The 25,392-nt window shown below is 38.2% G+C and overlaps 2 protein-coding genes across 4 annotated transcripts; one reads left to right on the top strand and one right to left on the bottom strand.

Moving 5' to 3' along the window:
- Positions 1-850: 850 nt before the first annotated feature.
- Positions 851-5,991, bottom strand: LOC132063674 (vacuolar protein sorting-associated protein 36). 3 transcript variants are annotated; one of them, XM_059456335.1, is made up of 9 exons: positions 5,285-5,990; positions 4,118-4,321; positions 2,948-3,041; positions 2,708-2,765; positions 2,473-2,542; positions 2,020-2,155; positions 1,870-1,954; positions 1,570-1,623; positions 851-1,466 (listed from the first exon to the last, which is right to left on the bottom strand). In XM_059456335.1, exons 1-9 carry the CDS (start codon positions 5,876-5,878, stop codon positions 1,439-1,441), a joined length of 1,323 nt encoding a protein of 440 aa, XP_059312318.1. In that variant the 5' UTR covers positions 5,879-5,990; the 3' UTR covers positions 851-1,438. The 3 variants fall into 3 exon arrangements, with proteins under 3 accessions (XP_059312318.1, XP_059312319.1, XP_059312320.1); XM_059456336.1 differs by having other exon boundaries at positions 851-1,458; XM_059456337.1 differs by lacking the exons at positions 851-1,466; positions 1,570-1,623; positions 1,870-1,954 and having other exon boundaries at positions 2,473-2,618; positions 5,285-5,991.
- A 3,214-nt stretch (positions 5,992-9,205) lies between these two features.
- LOC132063673 (uncharacterized) lies at positions 9,206-22,000 on the top strand. The gene is made up of 10 exons (XM_059456334.1): positions 9,206-9,469; positions 9,706-10,236; positions 10,758-10,982; positions 11,460-11,660; positions 18,996-19,081; positions 19,192-19,247; positions 19,966-20,035; positions 20,234-20,324; positions 20,408-20,470; positions 21,177-22,000. The coding sequence occupies exons 1-10, from the start codon at positions 9,389-9,391 to the stop codon at positions 21,816-21,818; spliced, it is 2,046 nt and encodes a 681-aa protein (XP_059312317.1). The 5' UTR covers positions 9,206-9,388; the 3' UTR covers positions 21,819-22,000.
- The last annotated feature ends 3,392 nt before the right edge of the window (positions 22,001-25,392 follow it).

Here is a 25,392-nt window from a genome sequence, read left to right as displayed (position 1 = left end):
TCATTTTAGATACTGAATATTTTTTATAGGATATTTGAGATGCAATTTGCTCAACACTTCGAAATTCACTTTTGCTTGATTCTAATTTTTTTTTTTTTTGGAATCTGTTTCACCCAATATGACAATCAATTCTGAAATAGTTGGAACTCATTTAGCCAATGTCTTGTCAAACTGGTTCAATTGTTGACCTGAAATTTTCAAAGTGATATCCTTTCCCAATTATGGATAAATATTCCCCATTTTTCTTCCCAAAGATCACCTTGCTCCAACTTGGCTTCTAGGTGGAAATTTTTTGTTTCATTTTGGAAAAAGAACGAGCCGTGACTCTAATTTTCGATCACGAAGAAACAATATGCAAACTTAAATAGCACCCTTCACTAATATCGATAACTATCAGAATCATATGCTTTCCTGTGAGGTTGTTTGAGACTCGAAGCGGTCGAAACACCATCATTCTAACTTATATGTTCATCAAATGACAGAATGCTTCTCTGTCTAGGGCCTGCAAAGTGCACTTTTGTTATGAATCTGACCTCTCAAATTAAACATAGCAAGCAAATGATTTATAGGATTCTCTCTTCTGCTTGCAATGAGTGTTCTATACAAATAGTATTTCAGATGCCCATAGACCAACAACTTTCAGGGCTCCACATAACAATTTAAGAACACCTACTTGAGGTAAGCATGAGACGCGCTTCACTTGCTGCAAGTTTCATATCCGTATAACTAGGTATGCCACTATCTTATGCCTCGCGGGAGGTACACGATGCAGTTAACCTGCAAAAAACTAACCCATTGCCACCCTCAAATTAACAGATACCTCCATGTATCATTGGGCCTTTTGCCATCCTTGACTACCTCAAATACGTTATTAGAAGATTAATTACACTTCAAATCCAAGAGCAGATGTTTTATTAAACGGGAAACCCGGTGGGAAGCAATTAAACAGATCTAGTAGGTTTCAGTGAACTATTTGCACATTCAATTATCAAATGTACAAGTAAAGAATCTTCGTGCCTTGCATGCGGAACTGTAACAATTCAAAGGAATGATGCTGTTCTTATAAAACCATAATCCTAAGTAGATCAACACTCTTTATTTCTTTGCAATGGAACTAGAATCAGGTGCCACCATATATTGCCTTACCTTGTAATGCCTGCACCTAATGTGGACTTCTATGTCCTTATCATGATGAATTATAAAATTTCAACTCAATTCCTGTGCCACGAGCACTCAAACACACAAAACCTAGGCAAACCTCCAACCTTCTCATATCCCCTTCTGGCTCTTCAAGTGGGGGCGGGAGGAGCACTTATCTTTATCCCTATTCATCCTATCTCTAATCTCCCGTTCAAGCTTTGACTAAAATAAATTTCCATGAGGCACCTAAAGCAACAAACTGGCCCTGAAAGAGCATCCTGATGCATGAAGTTCTTTATCATGCTTCTTCTATTTCACCTGGGAAATTATCAGATTTTAAAAAGGAAAATGTGAGAAGTTGAAGCATCACTATGTTGTTGCTCTCGTTACAAATTAGAAAAGCAAATGCAGAAGTTAGAAGAAGAAAACCTGGCAGCAGATATCGCTTTGACCCATGTATGATAGATTCCATAATCTTTCACTCTGCAGCAGATCAATCTAGAATTATCACAAGTTTCTCAACTATTCCCAGATTAATAAAGCACAGTGAAGAAAGAACTTGGCAGTATCAAAACAATAAACAACAGGTATCCATGTCAAGGAACTTCTAATAACGTAGCGAGAATAAAAGCAGAAATTGGAAACCTTACGAAATTCGATTGACACTGAAGAAATAAGGCCAACATTATATGTGTCGACTAGAAGAATTTGCATCTGCAAGTCACTTACAAGAATATATCATCAGCATCAACATCTTGCAACAAATTGACGAAGAACCTGAATCCATCTGGACTAACATCTCTGCATAGAAGTCCTGCAAAATATGACACAACTTGAGCATTATTTTCTATGAGTTAGAATCAAAATCTGCGAATATACCTATGCCCTCGGCTGCAAGAAGGTGCTCTTTGGCCATCGCTGGAGCAATTCCCAGAGTCATTGCAGCGTCACTAGCAGTGATCCCTGCTCGTAAAGCGTCCTGTGTAGTAACCATAGATCTAATTCTACTAAATACCTGCAGATGGCAGAATTGTGAGCATTAAGGATATATAAATAATATTATACACCGGATCTATTCAACAGGAATGGAAAAGGACAGATTTCAAACTTCAATGGACCACCAAAAAGCCTTTTTTTTCCTTCAAACTTTGCTGCACTCTTGGCTATGTTAAGGATAGGCACTCTTGCGATTCATTTAGGACTTAGGTGTCTTTTAAGGTATGAAACGCAACTTAGGAAGTAATAAGAGATATTAGAGAAGACCCAAAAAAGCAAGAGTTGTATTGGCAAAAAAGAGATGCTCAAACAGTGACGCCAATATAAATGTTTTACCTCATTATCACTGTGGCTTTTGCTCTGGATGACCATGACACCGCTATCAAACTTCCGAAGCATAACTGGTCTGTAAAAGTGAAGTGTTATTTCCTTTTCCTTTAAGGCAAGGAAGTTGTCGAAACGAAGCCCAGGTTACATATACCCTATAGTTGAGAACTAGTTCAAGGATGAATGTAGATGCAGATATGTGTATATATGTGTGTGTGTGTGTAGGGAAAAAAGGGAGGCATACACGTCAAACTTCTCCCAGAGAGAACACGCACGCAGCAAATCATCAGGTGAGATCAATTCTGTAAAATCACAATAAAAAAGTTGTAACAGCCTGTAATGACATTGCCAAAAGAATGAAGAAGAGATTATTAAGAAACTAAAGTGACAGGACTTTTGGTTGATTTTTAATTTTTTTGGATAAGTTTGAGTTGAAATTCAATAGTCAATAAGAAAAGGGAAAGGAAAAAAATAGCAGGATGACCTGTTCCACGAGCCCTGTTGAAAAGGCAATAGATGTCAATGAGATTAATCATTCCTCCAGCTCTCTCCAGTGGAAGTTTCGCAAAATCTGCCAACTAAGTACCGACAAATTGTTATTTTTGCATATTTACTGAAAAGAGAACATCTGCAAGATAACAAGGCAATAAAAATATTCTATTTTCTGACAAGAATAACAAAGGACTTAAAGAAACTGATAAGTCAGCTTTCTTCTACCCATGCTTCACCACTGGCGCCGCAAAAAGTTGGACTACAATGTCAAAATGGTTGAAAGAACGAACAAGTAGCAAGAAACCTGACTGTAAAGTTGTCCACCAATCAGTCACGTGGGCAGTTTGGAGGGAGAGAAATTTACGGGGTTCTGAGGCGAGCAAAAAATCTTTATGCCAGATACCCTTTTTTTTTTTTTTTTTTTTGTTCTCTTTATGCCACATGCTTAGGATTCATATTTTCTGTATACTTTTTGGGTGCTCAAACACTACCCTATATGTACAGATGACTGGCTTGGTTTTGAATGTAAGAGCTTGGAAAGGAACCTTTTGTTACTTATCCGAAAGGAACAACAACAGACTATTTTTAAGGCGAGGAATAGTAGGAGTTGTAATGTCTTGCTTGTGTCAGATTACATTCGATATCAACACATTAGACACTTCTTATACATTCTTGATGTGCTCTTTATATTACTAAGAGTCAAAATAAGTTCTCTTTGGTGGCTACTTGCTTAACATTCTCATGAACATGATCCACTTTAAAATTTGCAGCAAATCCGTTGAGTAAGTTATGGTCCTACACGGCCTGAATTAGGATCAAAATTGATATCTATAATCTGTGAGGTTGACAGGGAAGACTGTCGCACTTATAGGCTCTCTTCTTTTTCTTTTTTCTAACTATTGCTTGGCTCTCCTCAGATAAAATCACTGGTCTACAGGTCCAGCAAAAAGAAAGATATTAAAGGTTTAACAGCAAAAGGGAAATTATCAGCTATGGAGAGTGGGGACTCTTCGATTAAATTTCCATCAGGTAGCAACATGCTGTTATCGAAGTCAAAAGGCAAAGACAACATTTCATATGCGCTTGCGAATAGCTGCGGTTATAATCAAGACTAGCTCGTAAAAATGGATACACTTACTAAATAACTACCAGGAAGAAATACCTGCCGAGATAATTGTTGATGATACAAAGCACCAGCAGATTCTTTAGTAACAGGAGATACAATACCAACACTTAATAGCAATTCTTGCATCTCTTCTTTGGTGTCACTTTCCTCATCATTTGTGCCAGTGGCCTGATTAGTTGAGCCAGAGAGAAGCTTTGCTCTCATTTTCTCTGCTAGCATCACCATTTCTTTAGCTTTACCCTGTATATAAGAACTATATCAACCGATAGCAGAGACAGGTGCAGGCGTAACAAACTTAAGTATCTACCAAACAGATTGATTTGCACACATAGAGTTACTAGAACTCCTAAAATTTCCATACGCCTAAGTATCTACCAAACAGATTGATTTGCACACATAGAGTTACTAGAACTCATAAAATTTCCATACGCCGACAGTTAAGAAATGTAGTATTGTCAATTATAAATGTAAGCCTAATATCTGGGTGTTACAATAAGAACTTAGTCCATTCAATCATTATACTGGCAAGTTCTCTCAAACTTTCTTCCTCCTCTATTTTGACATCAATGACAATTACTTAACATTACACTCTGACATGAATTCATGAATATCCACTGTATCCAAATCTTACTTTCTTTCTTTTTTTATTTTATGGATAAATTCCACTGTATATGTTCCAACTTCCAAAGCAATCTTAGTCTCCACATTGTTATAATTGAAGACCAAATTTTACACTGACGAACTCTTGCACGCTTCATTTCAGAAACTAAATTGCATATGTTCCAACATGTAAACCCTAGAAGTTCTTTCAATCTATACCTTTCAACCATAAAAAAGAGTTCTTTCCGTGTCAAGACAAGCACATTTTAAAGCTTATGCACCCACTTATTACATAACCACCAAATACCCAAGTCTACAAATAAAATAACCTTACTACTACCTGTTGCTTCCTTTGCTTTGTTCATCCTACTATTTTGTTGTCGCTATTTTCTTTTAAATACTCGTTTTAATTTCACGCCTTTTGAGCCGAGGGTCTATGGGAAACAACCTCTCTACCTCACAAAGGTAGGGGTAAGGTCTACATACATCCCTACCCTCCCCAGACCCCCACTTGTGGGATTACACTAGGTAATGTTGTTGTTGTAGTTGTTTACACATAAAATAACCAAACAGATACATAAAAGATTTAAACTTTAGCATTACCATGAGAGCATTCAAATCCTGAAAAGCATCCTGCAAGCTCTTATCAGTACTCTCCCACATTTCCTGTTCTTTCCTCAATATCCCAGCTACCCCAACAACCGGCATCCTCACGGCCAATCCTCCATCACCACCACCCGACCCATAACCCGAACCTGAAGCCTCCGACCCGGAATTTACTTCCCAAGCCCTATTTCTCCATGTTTCCCAAAACTTCTCTACAAACGAATCAATATCCCCTTTTCCCCTAATAATCAAAGTAATCACAACCATCCCCTTTTCACCAAATGAAGCCTGGAATCGAAATCTTGGACTAGCAAACATTGACTTAATGAATTTTTTAACAGACAAGATTTGTGTGATGGATGAAAGAGGGATGAAAATGGCACTGGGGTTTCGAGATGTGGGTGATTCTTGAACCCATAAAAGACGGTGAGTTGTGAGAATAATGAGACCAGATTTAAGGTGAGGGAAAGTGGGGTTATCTTCAGAAAGAAGGTCTACGGAAGAGAGAAGGCTGCATTCTACTTCACCTGGTTGAAGCACAGGGCGACCACTTCCGGTGAGCTGTGCCGGTGGTAGCCAATTTCCGGCCATAGTGGAAAAAATTTCGAAGTAAATTTGTGAAGACAAACTGAATAAACTATAAATTGACTTCACAGATCAAATTCACTTTGGGTCGTTTGCTTCAAGGCATTGATTCGGTAATAAAAAAATAAAAAATAAAAGAAGCTTTTTAGGGGCGTTTGGACATAAAAATAAGGGGAAAGGGTCAAATTCGCCCATGTACTGTACGAAAAAGATCAAATTTATCCTCGGTTATGCTATCGGTCCAAAAAATACCCGTAAAGTTATATTGTCGGTTTAAGTACACTCCTTTAAAGTGGACATCAAAAATTTTAACGTGACACTGACAATTCGGTGACGTGTACACCATGTGGAATGCAACCTCATCGTTCCAACAGACCATAGCTCGCTGGATTGCCAATTTTGATCTATTGGCAAAGGACATGTATTAATAGTTTGTGGTTGTGACGTTGCTACTGGTGGCAGTGGTTGTGGAGGGGAGGAGATGCTAGTGGTGAAAGAAGAGGTAGAGGAGAGGGATAAATGGGTTGGGGCGATGAGGTGGCATTCCACATGGTGTTCACGTCACCGAGTTGTCAGTGTCACGTCGGATTTTTGGTGTCACTTTGGACAACTTTAACGGAGAAAGGATATATTTGAACTAATAGTATAACGTTAGGGTGTTTTAGGACCGATAGTATAACGGAGGGTAAATTTGATCATTTTCGCATAGTACATTGACAAATTTGACCTTTTTTATGAAATTAGAAAGAAAAAAGAAATAAGTATTTGGAGAAAATTTTTAAAAAGCTATTTGAAAATTAGAGTTGTGTTTGACATAAATACTAACTTGAAAAATGTTGAATTTTTGTGAGCGATTTGGAGAGAAAAATATGAAAACAGGTTTGACCTTTTTTTGAATTCTGAATATTCCGGAATTCAATTTCAAGTTGAATTTCAAAAAATTATAACAATTTTATGTCCAAACATGATTTCGAAATAAAATTCAGGAAAAAATGAAAATTATCCATGGCCAAAAGGGCCCATAGATATATATAAAAAAAAAAAAAAAATCTATTTCAAAAATGTTGTGAAGTACAGTTACACTGTTCTAATATATTTTTCTTATATAAAAAAAAAAATATTAAAGGTAATTCTGCCACCAAGGCTGAAAAGGATGAGAGGATATCACTTAGTATTTTTGTCTCTGTTTGAAATTGAACTTGAGACCTCATGGTGCTCAATCCAATTCATTGATCACTTTACCACGCCCTTGGGTGCGCAAGGAGTTTATAAAGTTATCACATTAGAATTTTCACTATTATTAATATAATTAAAAAAGAATTGCTCATTTATTTTATTATAGAAAGTCATCAGTTTATCTACTCAATCATTATTTCTCACTTTTTTTTCGTCTTGCAAATAATAATATCTCTTCTATAGAAAATTTGTAACATAAATGAACAATAATAACAAACCTAGTATATTTTCGTAAGTGTGGTCTATGCAGACCTGAACCTTACTTTTGTAGGGTAGAGAAGTTATTTTCGATAGACCCTCGGCTCAAGAAGATCATTTTGAGAAAACGGTTTGAAAGAAACACAAGGATAAAAAGTTATGATGAAAATATAGAAGAAAGAATAATATTTGTAATATAAATATTGAAGATAACTAAAGCACAAGAAACAACAATAGTAATAAAATCGAAGCATACGATAATGCTAGCATAATAGTATTAATACTGGTAAGGTAACACTATACTATCTACTAACCATCTGCCGTAATCCTATACATCATGCTCTCAACCTAAGGCCACGTCCTCAGTGAGGAGAATATGTTTCAGTTGCTCTAATTACCCCTCCGTAATCTTTCATTGGTCTGCCTTTACCTCTCCTCAAACATATCACTGTCAACCTCTCTCACTTACTTACCAGGGCATATGTGCTCCTCTCTTTGCATGCCCGAACCATCTCAGCACATCCATCTGAGCATCCTCATTTCTGCTACCTTGATCTTTTGAACATGCGAATTGTTAACTGACCAGTACTCCACTCTGTACAAGTTAGTCGGTCTAACAATCACTCTATAAAACTTACCTTTTGAGTCTCGGCGACACGTTCTTATCACATGGGACTTCAGAACATAAATTAACAAAAAATTGTATGATTTTAAAATAATAAAAGAAAAGACAAAGGTCAATAATGCAAGAGTAAAATAGATATTTAAAAATTCAAATAAAGAAAAAAGGAAAAAATGCTTTACTTAAATCGGAAAAGGGCCAAATATACCTTTGTACTATCGGAAAAGAGTCAAATATACCCCTCGTTATGCTTTGGGTCTAATTATACCCCTACCGTTATACTATTGATTCGAATATATCCCTCATCCATTAAAGTTGTCCAATGTGGCCATTCAATCCTACGTGGCATTGACATTTGATTAGGTGGATGCCACGTGGCATGCCACCTCGGCGCCCCCTAACCCATTTTAGCCCTTCCCTCTATTTGTTCTTGCACCACTAAAATTTTCTTCTCCTCCACCACCATTGCCACCATGACCACCTCTATATAGCCTGAGTTCTGTGAGTGAAGATTCAAAATTTCTGGGAGGATGATGAGTTCTATGCTGAGTAGACTGCCCAATATGGTATAGTAATCACAAGTTCATGTGAGATTACTGGTTCGTGATATTTTAGCGATTAGGGAGTTTGTAGGCCATGAAAAAATTACTGTGATGGAGTTTTTCCTATTGGAATTGGAATGCTTTCTACAAAATTAATTTTCTTCACCTTGCAACAAATTATACATTATTTTTTCTATGAAGAATAAAAACACCAGAAAAGCAGGCTCCATTTATTAATCGATTTTTCAGTAGAATGGGAGTAAATCTGACACAAATTTCACCGTTTGTGTTACAATTGGACGAGTTGAATCATCCTCCCAGAAATTTTGATGATCTTCACTCACAGAATTCAGGCCATATAGAGGTGGTCATAGTGGCAATAATGGTGAAAATGGTGGTGGAGGAAAAGAAAATTTTAGTGGTGAAAGAATAAAACAAGAGAGGGGAAAAAATAGGTCTAGGGCGCTCGAGGCGGCGTCTGGTATGGCATCCACCTCATCAAACGTCAATTACACGTAGGATCGAATGGCCCACATTTGAACAATTTTAACCTGATAGGGTATATTCTAAACTCATAATATAACAAAGAGGATATTCTGACCAAAAGTATAACGGCAGCTATATATTTTCCGATAGCAAGACAGGCGTATTTGGCCCTTTTCCGTACTTAAATTGAGGGGAGTTCAATTTTTAAAGTTAGAATGACTAACCTAGCACCCATTATTGGACCGGTCTGGTTTACGGTCCGCTTTTTGCATGGTCCGGTTCACCGTCACGACAACCAAGTCAAGAAGTTAACTTCCTTTCGTTTGCTCTAAAACCCTAGAAAACTGAAACCTTGAACTATCCTTAAACCCTGTCTCCCTCACTGTGTGAGTTATACATGCAAAGACAATAACTTTTACTCTTCCAAGAACCATGTTACCTGGTCAAAATTCACGTCCTCAGCATCCTTCCCAGTTCCACACCAATGGAACTCCTCCTTCAGCTCCCCTACAGGTTAGTATCTTTGTTTTTTTCGTCTCATGTCACTCTTTTATGTTTAATTTGATTATATTTTTGTCCTCGAGCTGAGGGTCTGTTGGAAACAGCCTCTCTATCTCGACGACAAGAGGGAAAATGCATGGTTCAAGATACCGGCCCCTTCCCGGACCCCACGTGTGAGATTATACTGGTTATGTTGTTGATTATATTTTTGATGTTTGATTTTGGTTGTCTTGATTAAATTTTGCTAGATTATGGGTAACCCAGGAAGCTTTATGCCAAACCCTATGCAAATTCAGCCTCAGATGGCAAATACCCAATTTCCAAATGGGCAGCTTTTGGCATTCCAAATGAACCAGATGAATAATGCCAACTCTCAACAAAAAGGTCAATTCTTGGCACAAAATGTTGTTAACCCACCTCAATTCTTGAATCAGAATGTTGGTTTTGGTGGTTTCCCCAATCCAATGCAAAATATTAATCAGCTTCTGCAATTACAAATGGCTATGCAAATGGCAAGTTATGCTCAGGTTGTTCCTGGGAGTGTTCCCATGTATCCAAACCAGGTGTCGCAGGGTATGGGAATTCAAAATTCTAACATTGCTATGAATGGGCATTTGGGTCGTGCGAATGGCGGTGGAACTGTCCAGCAGCCAATGAATGGGAATTTTTCTAAACAAATGGGTAATGTGAATCAGCAGTCGCCATTGCTGAACTCTTTTGGCGTTGTTCAACAGCCACAAACTCAGAACTTCAATGCTCATGCTTCTGCTAATTCACAGGTGAATACAATTGGTTCCTGCAGTCTCTTTTGCTGTACTCCAAAGGCATATTTTGTCTAAGGTGGTTTAGTTTCTTGCTAAATTGTGTTCTGGTTGTCTTCTCTTAGACCGTCTTAATTGTTAATATATTGAGTGCAGTATGTTTTACTGGTGAATCCCATATATGATATGCTTCCTTTCGCCTAGGATGATGAAGCATTGATAGGTTGTGTTGAGCGTCCTTAACTAGTAGCATGCTGGGGATAGATGTAACGTGGAACTAAGCAAACTGTCATCTTACTCTGTGCTGTTAAAGGATGTTGTCTTAAGTTACAGCCTTGCTGTATGACTACATTATTTCTCGTAGTTCCGTCTCTTGTCTGACACGTTCCACAGTACATAATTTTTAATTATTGTTTATGTGAATTGGAGTAAGCTGCATTATAGAGGAAAACTTTTCTTGTTTTTGGATGTGCTCATGAGATGCTTGTTTTAGCCAGTAAAGTTTGCTAAGGTATGTTTCTGCTTATTGTTCAAAGCAGGTTTCTCAAGGTATGGGCCCTCCAAGTTCCAACTTTGGAATGAATGCACACTTGGGTCTTGTGAATGGAAATGTAGCCGTCCAACAGTCTAACAATGGCTTGTCTAAGCAAATGCCTAATGTGACTCAGCAAATGCAGGGCCAGTTGCCTCTGATGAATCCTTTTGGCTTTGTTCAGCAGCCACAAACTCAGAACTTCAATGCTTCTGCTTCTGCTAATACACAGGTGAATTCACTTGGTTTCTGCATTCTGTTTTGCTGCATTTTAACTCGTAATGTGTTCGTCACCTTGTCTTAGACCGTCTTATTCTATTGACTGCAGTATGTACTACCGGGTAATCCCATATAATATACCCTGCCTTTTGCTTAAGAATCAAGATGATGAAACTTAGGTAGTGATGAGCCTCCTGAGTTAGTTTCATGCTGGGAAGCTAGGAAAGATGCAAAATGGAGAATTAAGAAAAATGTCATCTTGCTCTAAACTAGTAAAGGATGCTGTCTTAAGTCGTAGCCTTGCTGTATTCTTATAGCTAGGTCATTGGTAACTCTCATCTATCTACAGAACATAATTATTGTTTGTTAATGTGAATTGGAGCTAAGCTGCATTATAGAGGAAAACTATTCCTCTTTGTGCTTGTATAATGATGCTTGCTTTGGCCAGCAAAGTTTGCTAAAGCCCGTCTCTGCGTATTGTTTAAACTAGGTGTGTCAGGGTGTGGGGCCTCAAATTTCCAACTTTGGTATGAATGCACATTTGGGTCTTTTGAATGCCAATGGAGCTGTCCAGCAAATGCCTAATGTGAATCAGCAATTGCTAGGCCAGTTACCTCTGATGAATCCTTTTGGCTTTGTTCAGCAGCCACAAACTCAGAACTTCAATGCTGTTGCTTCTACTAATACACAGGTGAATTCACTTGGTTCCTGTATGTCCGTTTTGCTGTACTTCAGCTGCATCGTGTCTTCGAAATGGTTTGAGCATTTTCACTAGATAGTTTGTTTCGTAATCTTCTGTTAGACCTTCTTAATATATATATATATATATATATATATATTTTTGATGAAGTAAGATGTTGTCATTGATATAGGGCAACTGGAAGGTGCCATAATACAGAAGCAAAAGCCAGAGGGCTTTTGAAGCAAAAAACATGTTAGTCTCCATTACATTAAAGCTATACTAGTACCATGGAGCTAACAAAGTCCAAAAAACTGTCAATGCTATTAACAGGATTAAGAAAATTCCAACTAAACAAAAAACTAAGCATTTAGCCTTCAGTGAATGTGTTGGAGTTGATAACCCATCAAAACACCTGCGGTTTCTTTCATTCCACACGACCCAAAAGATGACTGCTGGGATCATTTCCCAGACCTTCTTGATGGTTTTGTCAACTCTCCAAAAAATCCAGCTAGTGTGTAAGCCTCCTTTATGGTCGAGGAAGGTTCCAAGATAATCCAAAAATTGATAAAGAAGAAATTCCAGATATCAGAGGTGACAGGGCAGTGAAGAAGTAGGTGATTGACACTTTCTAAGCTTTGGTGGCATAGATAGCATCTGTTAACTAGTGGGATTTTCCTTTTGCAGAGGTTGTCCTGAGTTAAGCTGCTTCCTTAAGAGCTGTCCAGGTGAAGCAAGAGACTTTGAGTGGCATTTTTGTTCTCCAAACATGCTTCCAGGGCCAATCCTCAAGCACACCATTATGAGAGCACAAAACATTGTATCCTTCCTTGACTGTGAAATTCTTTTCCTTTGAACTTCCCCATAAGATTCTGTCTGGCTCCTGACCAGTAAAGATGAAAACCTCCAGTGTGGCTAGGAGAGCAATCAAATCATTGATCTCCCAGTCATTTAGGTTCCTTCTTAGTAAGGGCCTCCAAGTGTTGTCCTCTCTGTTTTGAGCAATAGAGGAGTCCTTGTCGCTGGCAATAAGGAATATGCTAGGATAAGAGTCCTTCAGTAATTCATTTCCAATCCACCTATCTTTCCAGAATTTCACATTCAAACCATTGCCCACTTTATAAGATATGTTCTGAAAGAGGGCTTGATGGAAGCTGCTGATATGTTTCCAGGGGCCAACCCCATGTGGAAATGTGCTATCCTTAGGACTCCAATGATTCTGAGCTCCATATTTGGCAATAATTATCTTTTTCCAGTAACCTGCTTCCGGTTGACCATACCTCCACAACCATTTCATTAACAAACTCTGATTATGTAGTTTTAGATTCCTGATGCCTAGTCCACCATTAGCTTTTGGCTGAGTGACTATAGGCCATTTCACCAGAGAGAATTTGTGAGTCTCACTGCTTCCTTCCCATAAGAATCTCCTCCTTAATCTGTTTAGGATAGAGACCGGCATAGGATATAATGACATGATGTAGGTTGGGATGCTGTCAAGCACACTACTAATCAGAGTCAGCCTACCTCCCATAGAGAGGTATTGCATTTGCCATGTTGCAAGCCTTTTCTCCACTCTTTCTATCACACCATTCCATATTCCACTAGATTTGAATTTGGCACCCAGAGGCAGTCCGAGGTAGGTGGTGGGGAAGGAACCAGTTTTGCAACAAAGAATTTCTGCTAATTCATCCAAGTTATGAACCTCGTTGACTGGAAATATAGTACTCTTGAGCATGTTTATGTGCAAGCCTGTTAAAGCTTCATAAAGGAGCAAAATGAGGTTGAGATTGACAACTTGGGATCTTTCAGCACCACAGAATATCAATGTGTCATCTGCATATAGCAGATGTGAGATATTGATTGAGTCATTTGGATTAGATCCCACCTGAAAACCTTTTATCCACTGAAGTTCCTTGGTTTTCCAAGCATCTGAGTGAGACCTTCCATTGCCAGAATGAAAAGAAAAGGGGAAAGAGGATCCCCTTGTCTTAAGCCCTTTCCGGGGGAAAAGAAACCAACCGGACTTCTATTAACCAGTACAGAGTATTTCACGGTTGAAATACAGAATTTTATCCACCTTATCCACCTTTCTCCAAATCCCATCTGTTTTAGGATATCAATGAGGAAGGACCAACTCAATTGGTCAAAAGCTTTTTCAATGTCTAATTTGCATAAAAGACCTGATTCACCACTATTGACTCTCCAGTCAAGAACCTCATTAGCAATCAAGGAAGCATCTGTAATTTGCCTATTCTTGAGGAAAGCACTTTGTTGTTCTGAAATCAGCTTGCTAATGACCCCCTTCAGTCTCTCTGCTAGAGCTTTGGCCACAATCTTGTACACACTTCCTATTAGGCTAATAGGTCTATAGTCCCTGAGCTCTATTGCCCCTTTCTTTTTGGGGATGAGGGCTATGAAAGAAGCATTACAGGACCTCTCCATGTGGCAATTGAGGTGGAAGTGGTTGATAGCCCCCATTAAATCTGATTTGATAAAGTTCCACGCCTTCTGGAAAAAAGCAATGGTAAACCCATCAGGCCCTGGCGCCTTATCAGGAGCACAAGAATTTAGTGTTGCCAAAATTTCTGCCTCTTCAAAAGGTAACTCCAGACCCTCGCTCTCCTCTGCTGTTAGTGAGGTCAGATTCTCAAAAGTTGCTGTTGGTCTCCATGGCTCCTTTTCTGTATATAGAGACTGATAGTAATTCAAGATTTCCTCCTTTATTTGATCCTTGTCCTCTATGAGTTCTTGCTCCACCAAGAGTCTGTCAATGCAGTTGTACCTTCTTTGAGAGTTTGCAATTCTCTGAAAGTACTTAGTGTTCCTATCCCCTTCTTTAAGCCAAGAACACCTGGATTTTTGCCTCCAAGATATCTCTTCTGCTAGAGCAATCTGCTGGAGCTCTAATTTCAGATTAAAAGCTTTGAACTTCTCATCAGCTGTTTGTACTCTCTGGTCAGCTATCTGATCCAATATCTTGAGATCATCCAGAGCCTTGAGTCTTCTATTAGCCAGCACGCCATACACATCCCTATTCCATGTTGAGATGTCCTTCTTCAGGGACCTAAGCTTCTGAATAAAAATGAAGTCCGGAGAACCAGAAATAGTATAGGATTGCCACCATTCCTTTACCATTTTCGTAAACCCTTCATACTTCAGCCACAGGTTTTCAAATTTAAAATAAGAGGGATTTGGTACCCGATCACCACTTTCCAGGACAATTGGTTTGTGGTCTGAGACTGCCCTAGGCATTGCTACCTGCTTCACATCTTTGAACGCATCACTCCATTCATTTGAGAATAAGAATCTATCAATTCTTGAGGCTTGATTGTGGTTCTCGCCCCTGGACCAAGTAAATTGAGCTCCATTTAAGGGGGGATCAATTAGCTCCAGCTCCTGAATCATGTTAGAGAAATCACGCATTGCCTTGGACCTCCTAGAGCAGTTAAGTCTTTCACTTTCATATCTGCAAACGTTGTAATCTCCAGTAATTACCCATTGATCCGACCATAAACCTCTGACAGCTGCAAGTTCATGCCAAAATTCAAGTCTTTCAGGGTTTGTATGTGGTCCATACACCCCTGTAAGTGCCCATTTGAAGTCTTCAGTTAAGCTTTCGAATCTGCAAGTGATTGAGAAAATCCCTTGTTGAGTATCTACACAATTCCACAACCTCCTATCCCACAGGACAATAATTCCCCCTTTGCTCCGGTTAGCCTTGAGTTTAGCCCATGAAGCCCACTGCTTCCCCAAATTTGACTAGACAAATAATTATTCCAACCCCCAATTTTGGTCTCCTGTAGGCAAACAAAATCAACTCTCCAATTTCGAATTAGAGACTCCACTGTTCTCCTTTTGTTCCTGTCATTAAGGCCCTGCACATTCCAACTAAGGATTTTAACCTTCATCTGGAATAAGAGTTTTGAAACCTGCCCCTACCCTTTTTTTCATTGTTGTCCTGAAGCCCCCATGCCAATTTTTTAAGTTCTGATTCCCCCTTACTCCTCCCCTTTTTTTGACTTGCACTGCTCCTAGCCTCTTGCTGTTGTTGTGCCAATAATTGAGCCTTTCGTCTTTCCTCCATCCTTGAAATAATATCAAAGATGTCGCGTTCAAATCCTACCGCATTGACCCCAAATGCTTTGAAAGCTTTGACCATCGTAATTTTTGTCCATCTCGATGTTTTTATCACTGTAGGCTTGTCCACCACTGGCATGCCATGGTCTACTCTATCGTGCCATGGAAGGGGAAGAAAATCATTGAAAGAATTCAAAGAGAGGTCTGATTCCAAATCAGATTCGATCTGGTGTGGCATGCATGATGTCTGCTCTGATTCATTATCCGCATCGGAGGGCTCTCCTCTTTCTTCAGTACTCATGAGGTCTGATTCCAAATCAGATTCGATCTGGTGTGGCATGCATGATGTCTGCTCTGATTCATTATCCGCATCGGAGGGCTCTCCTTCTTTCTTCAGTACTCATGATGCTGTTCGCCTAACACTACTTCTGCTGCCAAGTTTTGGTGAAGGACTTTCTTGTGCTCAAAGGGGCAGCCTCCATTTCATCTCTGTATACGATGTGTGACATCATCGTCATTCCCCTTTGCTTTCCAAGAGGAAGTAAAATTAGGTCTATTCCTTTGCCTTTTCTGATGTGGGCCTTTTGAGTAGTAACCATTAAATGAGCCCAATACCCCTTTTCCTTTAAAATTTTGGGCTTGAGCTTTTACTTTGGTTATATGTTTTGCTGGCTCATTAAACCTCAAGCTCATGCCCCTCACGTGACTCTTGTCTGCAAACGTAGGGCCCCTCCCTTTTCTGCCAGCTGTAGCAGCACGTGAAGTCTCTGGAAAATCTGATATCACCGATTGCCCACAATAACCACTGGATATTGGCTTGGACCGGTACTCCGAGATAATTGCAATTTCAAATTTCAAACCCCCAAGAACAACTCCAATCCTTGCCGGAATCTCTGTGCCGGTGTTTCTGATGCATATTCGAGCCCATAAAAGGTGATTCCTGTTTTTTGTATCTTCATCTTCTCCAATGTAACCACCGCACAGATCCCCGATGGATTTGAAGGTTGTCGATGTCCATGCATTGAGAGGGACTCCAAAAGCTTTTACCCATATATTTTCCGGCCTATTGGACTCTGAGATTGTGCCAAAATCCGTAGTCCACCATTGAAGGGCAAGGTGTCTCCCTTTCCAGAACCAGTCCCCTGCTATTGTTCTCATCGCCTCATGCCTAGATGGAAATTCAAAGAGAAAACAATTATGATCCACGGGGGTTACTCTGAGTCCAGCGCTGATCTTCCACCTACTCAAAAACCATTTCTGAATGATTTCAGAGTTGGGGCTGATGTTGAAAGGATCGTTGAAGACGCCAATCAGGCACCTAGAGAGGGGGTGCTCTGCTTCACCCACCTTTGGAGATGTGAATGTCGACTTTTCCGGCATTTTCCAATTTTTGCAGCATCGTAAAAGGTTTTCTTCAAAGAAGAAGGTGGGCGGAATGGTCCATTAATGCTGGGGCTTCCCAAGAATCGAAGGATTTTGTCTGCAATATCTACCCGGCCGATGTTGTACTTCGCCTCCGGAATAATCACCGCTGATTTCCTTTTGCCTTGCCACACTTCCAGTCTTACAAATCTACCATAGATGTTGTAATTTTGATAAACCCTGTGAAGAAATTGTTGTTCAGTTCTTCCCCGTCTTCTGTAAAGATCCCCTGTTCCCTTTGATGCTTGCTTCATAGCATTGCAAATCCATCTTAAGTTCTTTTCATCGACATTAATTCTGCTAGTGAAGCGACTGCTCCTTTCGATGAGAGAATACCAACTGATCTGACAGTCCCCTGTGCTTATTAATTCAAAAGATTTATCCCCTGAGATTAAAAAAATCTGTTTCCCCATAGATTGAAAAAATCAGTAGTTCGAACAGGTGAGGAAGAAAGAAAAAGAGGGGAGAGAGAAGGAAGGGAGGTTTTGAGAGAGATAGAGAGAGGAGGAGAGAGAAGGGATGTTTTCCGGTGATCAGAAGGATCACCGGAGTGGAAAGCACCGACCAAAGAGACCTTCTAGGTCATTGCCTTGAGAAAAGTGTCTGGGAGCTTTTTTGCCTTTTGTTGTCAATTTCTCGACCTTCTTAATATATCAACCACAGCATGTATTACCTAGTTAGATTAAGGAAATTGAACTGCTTGTTCAAGAGCTTACTGGAAAATCCCACAGTTTGAGCACTGCCTTTCAATTTATATGATGAAGCATAATTGCATTGTGAAGATCCTTCAGTTAGTAGCTTACTGCGGAAAGATGTAAAGTGAAGGACTAAGAAAAGCGTCTTGTAACTCTGTACTCGGTAAAGGATGCTCTTTTTAGCTTATAGCATTGCTCTATGGCAAATTATTTCTTGTAGCTTGGTCATTGGTAAGTCTCAGTTGACACATTCCACAGAAATATAATTGTTGTATCCTAATGTGGATTGGAGTAGACAAGTTGCTTAATAGAGGAACACTTGCAATTTTTAATTGGTGCCCGTAGCATGATCCTTGTGTTAGTCACAAAAGTTGCTAACAAATGGTTCTGCTTATTGTTGCCTTATCAGTTTTGGGGTATGATTTATTGTTGCCATATCCTGAAAATATTAAATCAAACCAGATGGCTTTGAATGTTAATTACTCAGAAGTTACAACATCCGATTAGATTTCTGTAACTTAAGTTACAATTTATAGGCAAGTCTCAATGCATCTAGGATCGCGCTGATACTAGTTTGCGTAAAATAAAAATAAACAAATTAATGGATGAATGAATAAATATATAGAAGATAGGGTCTCCTTTTTTGAGAATCATGTTTTGATGTAGGTTCTCTCTCTTTTAGTATACGGCTTGTACGCAGGGTCTTTTTCCCCCAATTGTTAATAAAATTATTTACCTTATCAAAAAAGAAGTCTTCGTTATCTACGCATAAAAGTTTTACAACATGAATGCACCCGAGGGTTTAACCTAGCTGTCAACGAAGTGGGTGAAATCCTTGGAGATCAGGGTTTGAATCCCCAGAAAAGACAAAATGCTAGGTGATTTCTTCCGATCCGCCTAAACCTTCGTGGGCAGAGTTACCCGGTAGCTATGCTGGTGGGAGGTAGCGGGTACCCAGTGGAATAGTCGAGGTGGTTTGGACATCATCATTATCACCCAAAATAGAAAAAAAGTAACAACATGAGGTTGGTTTGGACAGAGTTGTTTTGCTTTGGGAGAATCGAAGGCCATTTCACTATTCGCATTTGATGTTTCTTCTGATGACGTGTTCTGGATCATCTGAGTTCAACTGAGTTCTATAACTATCTTGCAGGCAAATCCTGGACGTGTTGTTGGGCTTAACCAATCAAAAAGCAACCAGCAAAATTCTTACAATAGTAACTTCTCTGGGAATCAAAAGTATGGGTCTAAGTATGTACTACCCTTGTGGTTCATTTATGCTTCTTAGTTCTATACATAGCCTTTATCCATCTTATTCCTTTCCTGATCTCCATTTTCTGCATATCTAGGAATTCAAAGGTTGGCAAAGGGAAGTTCTCAAATCATGATAAAAGCCATGAAAAAGGTCGAGTTGTCTTGGTTTTTTGCTCATTTACTTCTTACCTATCTATATGATTTGTCAACTCCAACATGTTCTGTTATTTGATTGCTTCACACACTTGAAGTTGATGTTTAGTTTTAAATGGTGAATACAAGCTCCACATGCATTATCGTGTCCCCAGTATAACAATGAAAAATTGCAGTAAGAAGTTCTGATGAAATAGTTGAAAGTAATATCATATGGTCACTCACTATCTGTGGTTTATTCAACTTTAGCCGCATGCACTTACAGTAACAAGGAATACTGCACATTTGTCAATATCATTGGCAAAATAAAATTAGAGAAATTTCAGCCTTGAATTGTTTTACCTCCTCTCTCTCTCTCTCTCTCTCTCTCTCTCTCTCTCTTGTTATGTTGGGTGGGAGGCATTTTCTAGAAGTGAACAAAAAGATAAAAGAGTTGAAAGATATTTTCTTAATAAGCTTCATGATATGTTCTGCCCATTGTAGTAGTTGGCACATGCAATAGCCAGCACTGAATTTGTAGGTTTGAATTTTGGTCAGAAAAGCAGAACTTTGTAAAGAAAACGCCACTCATCGTGTATACTGTATCTTTTTCATCATATGTATATAAGTTTCTGTATATAAGCTGCTTGTAAGGTCAGCAGTTCTATCTGTATATTTGTGTGTCATTGCTCTTGAATTATTTGTACTAACCACTTCCATTCACACCGTTTCCTCAGGTCACCAGAGAAACGGGGAGAAAAAAATTGGTCTTGATAATTCAGTGAAACCTGAGAAGGAGAAAAAGAGGTACTTCTCGGCTTTTGTGAAATCTTATGTTGCAGTATGTGCAGCAGAAAGACAAGTTTTATTAACATTATTTGGCCGGTTTTGAGAATTTAGTTGATTACAATTAAGTTACTTCTCTTTTCTTGTACTTTATTTTTATTTTCACCTTTAGTTCTATTTTTCATTTATTTTCTTTGGATATTACTCTTTGATGCAAAGATCTCTGGTGGTGACTTATTCGGCGCAAGAAATCCGACGGTGGCGGGAAGAACGCCGTAAGAATTACCCTTCAAAAGCAAACATTGAGAAGGTTGGTTACCTCTACTTGACATGAGTTTGTACTCGATTATATCGGAACGGGCATAGCTCAAGAATAAATATGCTTTGCTGCAGCAGCTGACGGAGCAAATGGTAGAGTCCGAGGATAGTTCGTGTGCTGCCAAGTTGCGCCGTCAGGTATGTTGATAATGGTCGTTTCTCTCAAATAATAGTATCCCATGTCAGCAGAAGTTGCTGAAGACGCGAATCGTGTAATTTGTTTTACGAGAAATACCTGTTATATCAGTGTGCATGTGTCTCTCGTATAGATCAATTTTGTCCCAAGTGCAATTCTGTACTGTGACTTGGAAGTCCTAAGCATTATGTTGTGCATGGAAATATTATCTTGTAGAAGTGCACATAGGCTCTGAAGTCAATGGAGCTAAACTACGTTGTCCAACCCACTTCTCCTTTTTCTTGTTGTGTCCACCCTTGCTGAATTTGCTATTATGCTACATCTTAAATAATTTCCATGCTTGGAGGAAGTAAATGAACCAATGGTTCCACTTGTCCCTTCAATGTACAAACATTTTTGCACAAATCTCTGTTCAGGTGTGCTAGAATAGCTGCCAAATCCTTGCCACTGAATAACCCTGGAATGCTACTCATCTTTACACAACTCTGATTGCACTAAATCTATTTGACTTCCTGTATATTTATGTTCGTCCTGCATGGCTTATGTAAATTGTCCATGGAACTATTATTTGGTATTTGTTCATATACTTGTATTTACTTCTTAGCAAGTTCAGAAAGCCTCTCTCTCTCTCTCTTAATCAGCAAATACTGTATTTGCTGGTAATCTTTTACTATTCATGTTGGTTTTAAGTAGTTGAACTTTCTGCAGCAACTTAAGGAAATTCTAGCCAAGCAGGTTGAGTTAGGCTGTGAAGTTGCAGAAATACCACCATCCTATCTGTCGGATACTGAGAAACAAGCAGATGGAAGGGATCGAACAAGGCCACTGAGTAGAAAAGAGAGGTTCCAAAAAAGGTTCAATAAAAGAGAAAAGTTCAATCGAAATGATCGCTTCTCCAAGAAACGAAGATTTGGAAATTCCGATTCATCAAGTACTTGTGATCAAAAGGGTTTTCCTGCAGGAAAAGGGGATGTGAACCGTAATTCTGTAACTCAGGTTACAAAAAATGCAAGGGAACCAACTCTACTACAGAAATTATTGAGTTCAGATATTCGAAGGGATAGACGCCGCCTATTGCAAGTCTTTAGGTTCATGACCATGAATTCTTTCTTTAAAGATTGTCCAGAGAAACCCCTGAGGTTTCCTCAAGTGTTACTTAAAGAAACAGGGGAGGAAATTGAAGCTGCTGAAGAAATATATGATGCTATCGATGCAACCATCGAAAAATCATCAGATGGCAGCGACAGTGACAATGAAGATAATATTGCTGAAATTAAAGAAGCAGTTAGTGAGTTACAAGAAAATGGTAACAATGAAAGTGAAGAACCTCAAGGAGAGACAGATCACTGATTAGTCAAAAACAGCCTGTATCTGTCACTGTTTATTGTATATGCTTGCTAGCTTCATCTTAATTATGTGTATATTCTGATGTCTAAATGTCATGTTGAGGATTGGAATTTTAATTTTCAAGGGTTACAAACATTTAGTATTTGAAATTTTTTTGGTATGTAGAATAACATTGATGTCTGTTATATTAGTTCATTCGGTAAAGGGCCTAAAATACCCTTGAACTATTAGAATTAGTACAAAAATGCCATCCATTCTGCCCTTATTTTTAACGGAGCATTTCATTTATTACGTGGTAGCTTCTCACTGGATAACCATATGATTAACTAAAACTAATTAATTCTCGACCCATTTAACCCGATTTACCAACTAAACCCTGACTCGCCCCAAATAAATCCCTAACAAACTAAATTGAAAAACCTCTAACCCATTTCATTACAAATCAAAATAAGGAAAACTAAACTCGCATTAAGTGTTTAAATGGTAAAAAATCCGATCTTGAGTTTTTATTAGCATATTTGTGTTGCAATTTAGTTGAATATTGCAAAAAAATACTTTTTTAATCTCATGAACCCCCATAAAATTTGGACATTCATTGATGAACATTGACCTCAATTTGAAAATTTAATTTCGAGATTTGTTGGCAATTTGAACTTGGTATGTTGGAATTTGGTTCTTAAGCTCAAGCGTGATTGGTTATACTTGGAAAATAAAATCCATTAAGGAAGTGGACTAAAGCCGCCACTGAAGGAGCTTTTCGAAGCTTGCTTTAAATTTCTAAATCTGTAAATTTGGGTGTTTAAATCAAAGGGGTGATACTATTTTTAAAGTTGGTAGCATGAATAACCATCGAATTAGGGCTTAGAACCTGAGAAAGAAGCAGAAACTCCATGGAAGTCATTAATGAAGCTTGAAGCTTCAATTAGAAGATGATATGGTGGTGGTAGAGATTTTCTCACACTGGCCGGGTCAAAATACGGGTTATGGATGGATTTTTTTTTTAAAATTAGGGGCAATTAAATCTGGCCACGTAATAAATAAATATTTAATTATTTTATTTTAACATGACCATTAAAAATAAGGGCAAAGTAGAACCAATAGGTTAACGGCAGGGGTATTTGGAGGCTCAAAGGTGAATGAAAGACATTTTTTATACCAATTCTAATAGTTCAAGGGCTTTTTAGGCCCTTTTCCTTAGTTTATATATGCCTTGTAATTTCAGTGTACAAAATGGAAGTCTAGGGGATAAGTGAAGCGTAAAAACTTTGTACACCAAATCAGTGAAATGCAACACATAAGCTTCTAGTCAACTTAGTAGGCATTTAGCCATGCGATATGAAATGATGATTTCATATTTTAATTTTAAATTATTTTTATTCATGTAATTTGCATAAAATTTCATTTCAAATCCCAAATATCCTAAAAGGTATGATTTGGGATTCCAAATCATGATTTCAATTTTTTTTAAAAGTAAAACTTGACTTATAAGTTTATATTTTGTAAAAATAGATCCATAAGTTAGTAGATATATGGGAAAAGAGTTCAAAACACACTCAAACTATGGCCAAAGTTGCCATAACACACCTGAACTTTGCGGGGGTCCTATGACCCCCTGTACTTATTTTTTGTGTATTTTGTACGCTTTTATATGGTGACCTGTACAAGCGATTGTATCTACTCTCTTTGAGCGCGTAAGATTCCATATAAAAGTGTAAATAATACATAAAAAATAAGTCCAGGGGGGTCATAGGACCCCCGCAAAGTTCAGGTGTGTTATGGCAACTTTGGCAAAAATACGAGTCGACAAATTCTTGTTCATCTTCTTCATAGAGAACGGACTGAAATTTGATCCTAATGCACTTCAAATCTCAACCAAACATCACCAAATTTCAGATTCAAATTCCTCTCGACGTTCCGGTTCTTTTGATATATCACCCACTCGAAATGGAGCTCATTTGCGGCAACCCGAAAATTCGAGAGCTTTGTTCATGGCAGTCATGGAGTCGTTCAATTCTTCTTCAAGTTCCTGACGTCTTCTAAGCTCGAGTTCAGCTTCAAACAATCAGCAACCAAGAATTTTATTCATCAAATTCGAATTTGAAGACCAGATCCGAAAGCTTCAAGTCGAAACTCGACGTCCCTAATGGAGTTTTTATTTACTGGTTCTACTATCTTAATCCACTATGATTAATCATGTTTTCAATGTCTACAATGTCACAAATCCTATATAATATCGAAAAAGACCCGTTTGATTTGGTCGTTACAATGGAGTTTTTTTGGGTTTGAAATTTTGGAAAGTGGAGAAATGAAAAATATCCAATTGAAGAATAATTAAATCTTTTAAACTCAACACAAAGGAAAGTAAAAAGGCACAAATTCTTGAACAGTCATAAACTCAACACAAAAGGCACAAAGCAAAAGCCACGATAATTGAAAGAAAAATTAGCTCTAACGACTGAAAAAAAATTTGGTCACTATAAGTGCATTATAACGATCGGATTCATCTCCCTTCGTTAAGAAGTCGTCGCTAAATATCAAATTTCCTGTAGTGGAGCGCGTGCATACACTCAAACGAGTTTGGGTGACTTTGTCCATTTGAAAGCGTAGATAATACACAAAAAATAAGTCCGGGAGGGTCATAGGACCCCCGCAAAGTTTAGGTGTGTTATGACAACTTTGGGCATAGTTTAAGTGTGTTTTGAACACTTTTCCCTAGATATATTTATTTACTAACCATATTTACCTGCCATTTATATCAAATTTTAATAGATTTGCAAGTTGGTAGTATATTCTTAACAAATTTACTCTAATCAACCATTTACCAAATATCCATACCATGTGGGGAGATTATATTAAAGAGTATTACAATTCATGTTCAATTTTCCTTTTTATTGAACTAAAGTTCGATCAATTGATGTTGTATGTTTCAAAAAGGTCTCCTATTAGCGTATTAATTTTATTATGAACTATGATTTGCTCATTTGATAAGATTGTATAAGAATTGTGAAAGTTTTGATGGTTTCAACAACTTGTAGGGGTTTTAAGGCTATAAAGAAAGATATAACTTAAGAAATTCAAATTGTATGTCCAAATAAAATTTTACCTTCAAATTCAAATCATCATTATTTCAGATCACTAAATAACATAATTTCAAATCATGTTCAAACGACTTCTTAGTCAAAAGAGTTGTCCGTAAATTTCACGTGTCACGGGAGACATTCTTGTATCACATTCATAATTTGAGGCAGTCAATGTGTCTTCGATCCCCTTTTAGTGGGGCCAATTTACGATTAATTAAATATGGCATGTCAATATGAAGGGAAAATAAAAATGTTCATTGATGAAGAATATTTATTTTATTTAAATTTATTAGCAATCAAATGCACATACCAAAAGGAGTTCCAATGGAGAGAATGGTTGCATTAGGCTGGTGAATACCATTCCAGCTTTACAAAATTGAATTATTATATTCTTCCTACTATTCGAATTCAACACGTCAATTTCCCTAAGAATGATCAACGAAGAGGCCAAATTAGATGAGGATTAGGGTACGTAGTTTACAATAAAATGTGTTTAT

This window comes from Lycium ferocissimum, chromosome 7 (assembly GCF_029784015.1).
Source record: "Lycium ferocissimum isolate CSIRO_LF1 chromosome 7, AGI_CSIRO_Lferr_CH_V1, whole genome shotgun sequence".
Lineage (NCBI taxonomy): Eukaryota > Viridiplantae > Streptophyta > Magnoliopsida > Solanales > Solanaceae > Lycium > Lycium ferocissimum.
Note: the sequence above shows the minus strand (reverse complement) of the source record. Positions and strands in the feature narration are given on the sequence as shown.